At 42.0% G+C, this 8,727-nt stretch overlaps 1 protein-coding gene across 1 annotated transcript in view; it reads right to left on the bottom strand.

Moving 5' to 3' along the window:
* Window positions 1-7,569: 7,569 nt before the first annotated feature.
* Window positions 7,570-8,727, bottom strand: part of TSNAX (translin associated factor X) — a 256,154-nt gene continuing 254,996 nt past the window's right edge. Inside the window, exon 6 of the mRNA XM_063443390.1 lies at window positions 7,570-8,101. Within this exon, the coding sequence (XP_063299460.1) occupies window positions 7,691-8,101 (411 nt within the window). The 3' untranslated portion in view covers window positions 7,570-7,690. The remainder of the gene's footprint in view (window positions 8,102-8,727) is intronic.

Here is an 8,727-nt window from a genome sequence, read left to right as displayed (position 1 = left end):
AATACATGTAATCTTAAATTGCTAGGTGAGTCAAGAAAATCACCAATTATTATTTTTTTATTTGGCATAGATTGGTGGTAAAATGGTTGCATGAAAAGAGTCAAAATACATTAATACCTTAGGTTGTCTTCTTTAAAAAAAAAAAAAATATGTACATGTTAGGGTTATTCAGGGGTTCCTGACAGATATCAGTGTTACAATGTAACTTTCATTTTGAAAAAAAATGGTTTGGAAATAGCAAAGTGCTACTTGTACTTATAGCCTTATAACTTTCCAAAAAAGACAAGTACATGTTAACATTGGGTATTTCTAAACTTAGTTTTTAAACTTTGTCCTATTTAGCATGGGCGTTTTTTAGCGGTTGTAGATGCATAACAGATTTTGGGGGTCAAAGTTAGAAAAAGTGTGTTGTAATTTTATTTTTTATTTTTTTAATTCTTTATTTTTGATGCGCAAAGAATATACTGTAGAAGCTTGCATCGCCACAACAGCGGAACAGACAATAACATTTTCAAACATTTAAAGACAGTGACATGGCGTTGGAAGTGCGAGCACAATTTTTTTTTTTTTTCATGAGTACTTCATGCTAGTCATTGTTGTCTAGACTAAGTAGCGAATTGCGTGTGCCATTCCGAGGTAAATACTAGACAGGAATATAGGAGATAATCATTATATATCAATTAACAGTTGTTATAGAATGCTAAGCTAAATAGTAGGCAAAGCAAGACATAATAAAAGTTACGTTCTGGTTAAACCAATTTGCATTAGAGTTAGACATATCGGTAGGTTCATTATGTGTTTTGTATAAGAGTGTTGCCCCCCCTCTGATCCCCAGGTGTTTGGGTGTATGTGGTTGCTTGCTGAGGCCTATTGTGTATGTGTACGCGGGGTATGCCTATGTACAGTGATAAGTCTGCGGTGTTGTGTGTGGTGAACCTTTAAAAATTGTGTGTGTGCTTCTCTGTTGGAGACTGCGGTCCTAGCTTCTGGGAGGCTGCCCCAGTATTGAGTCTCTCAACCTATACCCTGTTGGTTTGCGGTGGTTTCCCAGTGCGTTGGGCTGTGCTTCGTTCTCCGTGGTCCGGAGGCGTTGGGGTGAGGAGTTCCAAAGAGGGAAGTCGGCCCGCTTGGTGGGCAATGTGCAGTCCCGTTTGAGTGTCTCTGTGGTCGGTGCGTTTGTGGGCTGTTGTAGCGCCGGTATGGGTGGGCTACTGCTGCCATCGGTTTAGTTCCCCTGAAGCTCTGCGTTTGCAATCTTGCTCGTTGGGCCGCGCCGGTCCGGGGTCCGTGCTGGATCTCTGCGCGTGGGTGAGATGATTTTTGGCGCTTTACTGTAGTTGTCCCTCTTGCTTTGGTTGCTTGTTTTTTTTGGCTGCTCCCGCTCTCATTGTGGCTCCAGGCCCCAGCTTTCGAGGTGGCTCGTCCCCTGTGTCTGCTCGGCCTGAAGGAGTAGTGCGGTGGATATGCTGTGACACGCTCTGGGGCTTTCCGTGGCATGCCCCGTGCGATATTTTCGAGTGGGGGCTCCTGCTCTGTGGGCCACTGGAGCGCCTCCAGCTTCTCCCAAAAGGAGCTGAATATGCCGTTGAGTCGAAGCTCTGTGGCCTTCCAGGCTGTGCACAGGGTTGCGTTGTGTGAGCCTTCCGCCATTTTGGAAGTTGCACTGTTGCCCTCCGAACTCGGTAAGCTTGTCGCTTGGGCGTCTCTTAATGTGGGGATCGTGTGGGGGTGGCCCGGGATAACCCCCGCCGGTCCAGAGGGGGGGGAACGAGGGCTCCAGGGCAGGATTCCAGCCGTATCCGGCGGCAGGAGAGCGGCCGTCTCTCCCGCGCCAGCCATGCTGGTAGGCCTCTCCAGGGTGGTCGGTGTGTGCCGATGCAGGTGTCGCTTAAAGGGTATCATTGTGTGCCGCTCGGTTACTCCTTTCCCCAGGAGGCCTGTCGTCGCTGTTTTAATAACTTTTCTGGGTTTTATTCTCGCTTTTTTGCCCCAGTATGCAGGAGCCGTCGCGGTGTGCGTCCTCTTGGCTCGGCTGTCAGGCCCCGCCCCCCGTAATTTTATTTTTATAGTAAATTATATGATATGATGAAAATAATGGTATCTTTAGAAAGACCATTTAATGGCGAGAAAAACAGTACATAATATGTGAGGGTACAGTAAATGAGTAAGAGGGAAATTACAGCTAAACACAAACACCGCAGAAATCCCAAAACAGCCCTAGTCCCAAACGTTAAGAAAATTAAAAAGCGGTCTGGTCACTAAAGGGTTAAATAAGACAGCCATGCATCTGCTCACTATGACTCCCGATCCTCCAGTCGCCCTACCAGACAAATATAAGGAATTCCAAGATGTTTTCAACAAAAAGAATGCTGATCAATTACCCCCGAGACATTCACATGACTGTCCAATCGATCTGTCCTCAGGCGCTTCTATCCCCTATGGACGCATATTCCCTCTCTCAGAAGCTGAGCTCAAACACCTCAATGAGTATAATCTCTGACATCCCATGTGTTCCTTATTAGAGGGTTAATAAGCATGTAGGGTATGTATATATATATATATATATATATATATATATATATATATATATATATATATATATACACACACACACCTTTTTTCCCTTTGGTTTTTACTGTGTGTATTGGGGCTGATGTGTACTATGGTCGTTGCTGCTGCCCAGGAGAGATGGGAGCTTGAGCGCAGGACTTTATTTTTTTGTATTTGTATTCACTTCTGTATCACACAGCTGTTACAATGCTGCCACCCATCCCATGTGTTCCTTATTAAGGGGTTAAAAATAAATAAAAAAAATACCCCTTTCTGTCTCATTAGAGATATCTTTGCCAGAAGCTCAAGGAAGCAAGGTGAAAGGTTAATGTAGGACCCACCTGAGAGGTTTGCCTTGGAGTGGCAGGTGGGCCAAAGTCTCTCATGGCCATTGGAGAAACAAATTAACCTCCATTTGTTTAAATATGCATAGGGATTTGGAAAGAGCACAGGTCATTTTTTAAATTTATTTTTTACTGTATGTATTGGGGCTGATGTGTACTATGGTCATTGCTGCCGCCCAGGAGTGAACAGTTTGTATATCTCTGACAGCCTAGCCAAAAGTTTCATCAGACCTTCAACATCCACAGTAGGAGCAGGCATATTCTTAGTTGGCAAAAAAGATGGAGGACTGTGCCCGTGCAACGACTATCGTGCCTTAAATAATAGCAATATAAAAAAACGATATCCTCTACCTCTGATACCCGAGCTCCTAGATAGATTAAGGACGGCAAGAATATTCACAAAGTTAGATTTACAAGGGGCATATAACCTGGTCCGTATCTGTAAAGGAGACGAATGGAAAACAGCACTCAAAACACGGTATGGGCACTTCGAATACCTCGTCATGCCCTTTGGACTCTGTAACGCCCCTGCCACATTCCAACATTTCCTGAATGACTTTTTCCATGACATATGGGATTCTTTCATTGTTATATATCTAGATGACATCCTGGTCTTCCCCTTCAGAACACAACGAACACATGAGAAAGATGCTTCTCCGTCTCTGTGAGCACAGACTGTATGCTATATTGGAGAAATGTGTTTTTGATACAGAATCCGTGGAATTCCTGGGATAACCCATGGGCAGATATAAACAGATTCTCGTAAGATCACAGCTATCCTGGAATGGCCCATACCTAAAGACAAGAAGTCTATAAAACATTTTCTGTGATTCGCTAATTTTTATAAACGCTTTATCAGAGGCTTTTCCCAAGTATGCTCCTCCATAACGGCCTTAACTAAAAAAAAAATGATAAGTTCACATGGACCTCCCAAGCCCAAGAACCCTTCGAGAAGGTAAAATGGCTGTTTACCAAAGCTCCTATCCTCATACAGCCCTATACCACAAAGGCGTTCTTCCTTTGAAGTAGGCGCCTCTTATTTTGCCATTGGGGGTGTCCTTTCCCAAAGAGGAGAGGATGACCAACTACACCCCGTGTAATTTTATTCTGGGAAACTTTTGCCTGTAGAAAATAACTTTGTAGTTGAGAGGGAGCTTCTTGCGTTCAAAGGTACTTTGGAAGAGTGGCACCATCTACTTGAAGCAGCCCCCTTACCCATAACTGTATATACAGACCACCGTAATTAACCCTTTTGTGCTGCCAAAAGACTATTCCCTGCCTAGCCCCCTAGGCTTTGTTCTTCTCCCGATTCAACTTGCAGATCACCTACCGCCCTTGGTCAAAACATTTCAAAAAAATCAAAAGACGGATGCTCTATCATGGATTTATGAAAATAGACTCAACAAACCAAACCCAAGACACCATTCTACCCCCACATCAATTCCTAGCAATAAAGGTTTCCCTCCTGGATCGTATACGCAACTTAACGGTCCATCCACCTCTTGCTGTTCCACTTCTGACCCAGAAACAAGGATTGTGGTACCACGATGAACAGGTATATGTACCACCCTCACTCCAGTCTGAAGTAATCAGCCAATTTCATGACACTCTCGCAGCAGGCCATGGAGGAATTACCCAAAGGCTCAAAGGCATTAGTCGTTACTTTTGGTGGCCTTCCATTAAGACACACATCAGGGATTACGTCCTTTCATGCGATGTATGTGCCCAATCAAAGATTCCAAGGACAAACCCAATAGGCCTTTGACAACCTCCTGCAGTTCCTCAAGGGCCATGTACTGACATAGACATGGATTTTATCGTGGTTCTACCCTTACCACACAAATACAACACAATCTTGGTGGTAGTTGATAGATTCACTAAGATGGCACACTTGATCCCCTCCATAGGACTTCCATCTGCTGACAAGACCGCCTCCTTGTTCCTGCAGAACATATTTTCTCTTCATGGAATGCGACAAACCATCATCACTGACCGAAGTTCTCAATTCACCTCCCGTTTCTGGACCCACTTCTGCTGCCACCTTAAAATTCAACGTTGTTTACAATCAGCCTATCATCCTCAGACCAACGGTCAAACGGAACGTACTAATCAAACTATAGAACAATACCTCCACTGCTTCATCATGCATCTTCAGGATGATTGGCTTTCTCTTCTTCCCACAGCAGAATTCGCCTACAACAACGATTTGCACCACTCCAACTATGGTTTCCATCCATGTGTCTTTCCTGAGTTGCCTTGTCCTAATACAGTGCCCGATGTAGCCTCATGCCTGGACCTCCCGTCCACCTACCAATTACAGCCGGTTTTCCATGTATCCTTACAAAAGCCATGGAGACCCAATAAATTCCCAACCCTATTTCGTGCCTTGAGGTCACGTCTAGGGAGGGGGCTCTGTCACGGCAGTGCTGTGTACTCACCCGCTCCTGGGCGCCCGTGGCGTCCTCGTTGTGTAACCACATCGCTCGCCACTCTCCAAGTCCCCTCTCCCGGGAGTGCGGTGGTTTCCTCTCTCCCTGTTGCCAGCAAGGTCCGTGGACCCGACGTTCTGGACAGGGAGGGGAGGAGAGCTGCGGATGTGGTAGGGGAGGTAAGTCAAGATGGCGCTGAGTCCCTGACCTCTTCTTATAGAACCCGTTTGTTCTGTCTGCTGGAGGGAGGTGGCTGATCACATGACACTGTCTCCCTATTTAAACCCTGCACACCTCAGCGCTTGGTTATTTTCCTTGCTATTTTCTTAGCCTATTGACCTGATTTCCCTGTATGCCTTCCTGGTTCCTGATCATTGGACTCCTGATCAATACTCTTGCCTGCTGCCTGACCCAACTCTGAATTATCTGACTTTGTTTTCTGATTCGCCCCCTTCTTGGATACCTTGCTTCCTTCTTCCCAATAAAGGCCTCAGTGCAGCCACAGACCTTGCAGGACCCTGTACCGACTTCCAGGTGCTCCTGAGGGTTGTGATTGTAATGGAGTGCTGTTTCGCTGCAATTGGGTTCTGTCACCACTACAAAACCCCAGGTGGGTGTGACCTTAACCAACGTATACACTTGAGAGTTCAGTTTGCAAACCAAATCCTTCAGTGTCTAGCTCTGAGTGGCTTATCTCGTTCTGAACCCTGTTTGAAAAAAAATATTAGCTACCCCTCTTTTTTTTTTTAACCCATCAAGGTTGCATGTATCACACCCTAATAACTTATATCCCCATCTAATCTTATTAATATTTTCCAATGTGTTTCTTGCAGGAACGCAATATCAATAATTTTTTTTAAAGAGATCATACAACAAATACCTTATGTGGTATTTAGCCCCTGCCCTTGCTACTCTCGTTTTAATACAATTATAGTACTTTTTATTGGTATTTCTTATGTATGTTTTTTTTTTTTTTTGTGCCATTATATCATTTTTATTATCTTTATATTTTCAAGTTTCAGGTTATTTAATATATCTGTAAAACTGTAATTTGCCAACACTAATAATCATTGACGTAACAGGCTCTTTGAGTTTTATGCCCTTAGTTAAAATGGATGTTTGGGCATTCATAGAATGGACTTCCAGGAGAAGATGTAATATGTTATCACTTCCTGAATAACCGGAAGCGACATATTGCATCCCACAGGAAGTGACGCGATAACGCAACCCACATGCATCGGATCAGGATTTCAAGCAGTACATTTAGGGACAGGACTTGGAGGAAAACACCAGCACTGAGGACGACTCTGGAAAAGAGTTGAAACGCGTTTGCTGCTTTCCTAGAGACTTGTGGACTTTAATATTGCGGTTAATTTTGCCATTTGGGCCCTTTTACACTGCTTCAATACTTTATTACTTAACACCTGTATATTTTATTGCTATTTTTTTTAGAAGATTTATAATACATTTTCTAATACTTCTTCACCAAGTTGTTTGTAGGGCAGTTTCCTGATCCAGCTATTATTCGTAGCCTGTATAGGCGCCACGAAAACTGGGTCGGCTCTGTATTTAGAGAGTTACTGTCAATATTATTTTTAGAACATTCTTTAATACAGTCTGTACTATGTCTTTTTGTATCTTTTAGATTATATACCTACTGATAACAGGGCATATTTTATGTTCACAGAGGGTACTGCTTGTTTTGTGTTTATTGTATTGATTATAGGGTGTTAGAGGATACACCTTGTGTTACACCTATTTTCTTTTTAGAAGCCCCTACACACCCTTTTATCTTTTTCACATACTCCAAGGAATACATGTACAAAGTAGAAAAATTGAGGCAAAAATTGTGGCTCTTTGTTGAAATCATTTGCATACACCCACCCAGAAACCCTTGCAGTAGGGAGAGCACTGAAGTGATATTTCTGTGGGAAAAGCAAGTCTTCTGGCTTTACTGGTGTAAGCAGATTTGTGTTAAACAAAATAATTTGTTTTAAAAAAATATAATTTGTAAAAAAAAATAAAAAAATTCTATACACACACACACACACACACACACACACACACACACACACACACATATATCTCTCAAAAAGAGATCATCTAGGTTAGGAAGAAAGCAAGTAGGAGGAGCCCATGATGAAAAATTATTTTTATTTAAGAAAAAAAAAAATATTAATGAAGAAGGTTAATGAAAAAAGTTAACCAAAAAAAGCTATAAAATACATATTTAATAAACGTATTTTGTATGGTAAAGGTATTCAGCCCATTCTGTTTTTTTTTTTTTTTTTATCTATTATTTTTGTAAATTAACATTTTAAAACAAAAGCAGCTTGTTTCTGTCCTAGTCCAACACGACTTTATATTTTAAGAAATGTCTTCATCATGTTCCATTAAATCAGATTTGGTCGAAAATAAATCTGCTAGCATGTGTTTGGGAATTTCTGAACCTCTCACTTTCAAAGTATAGCAAGCATTCTCCACTTTTGCTAGGCTCTGCTTTAAAGCATACAACTTCCTTGAAATCTCATAAGGCCCAGTATTTCCAATATAAGAAAATCCATCGAAGATTTCACGTAAGAACTGGCCTAGTTCAAAAGGTGTGTCTATGTCTCCATTTCCAACACTACCAATGCACAAACGCATTAGCTCCCCTGTGAGATCAGCAACGCCAAGCAGATAATCAACAGGAGTTACTTGAAGACTCAAGATATTTGGGTTTGATTGCTTCTTCTCAAGTACAGGAATCAATGGATCATCAAGTAATTCGATTGAGGTCTGAAAATAAATAAAAAAATTATTAGATTCATCTTATAGTTTTGGTATATATATATATATATATATATATATATATATATATATATATATATAAATAATACACACACACACACACATTATCTCACAAAAGTGAGTTCACCACTCACATATATTTTATTATATCTTTTCATGTGACAACACTGAAGAAATGACACCCTGCTACAATGTAAAGTAGTAAGTATAGTAAGTAAGTATAACAGCATAAATTTGCTGTCCCCTCAAAACAACAACCCACAGCCATTAACCCCTTAAAGACGGCGGTCGTCCTAAGCCGTCCTTGGGGACCCGATTGAGAAAATACGCCTTCTGAAGTGGCCCAGTCAGAGTCCTGACCTCAACCCGATTGAGATGCTGTTGCATGACCTCAAGAAAGCGATTCACACCAGACATCCCAAGAATATTGCTGAACTGAAACAGTTCTGTAAAGAGGAATGGTCAAGAATTACTCCTGACCGTTGTGCACGTCTGATATGCAACTACAGGAAACGTTTGGTTAAAGTTATTGCTGCCAAAGGAGGTTCAACCAGTTATTAAATCCAAGGGTTCACATACTTTTTACACCTGCACTGTGAATGTTTACATGGTGT

The sequence above is a fragment of the Pelobates fuscus genome, chromosome 2, assembly GCF_036172605.1.
Source record: "Pelobates fuscus isolate aPelFus1 chromosome 2, aPelFus1.pri, whole genome shotgun sequence".
Lineage (NCBI taxonomy): Eukaryota > Metazoa > Chordata > Amphibia > Anura > Pelobatidae > Pelobates > Pelobates fuscus.
Note: the sequence above shows the minus strand (reverse complement) of the source record. Positions and strands in the feature narration are given on the sequence as shown.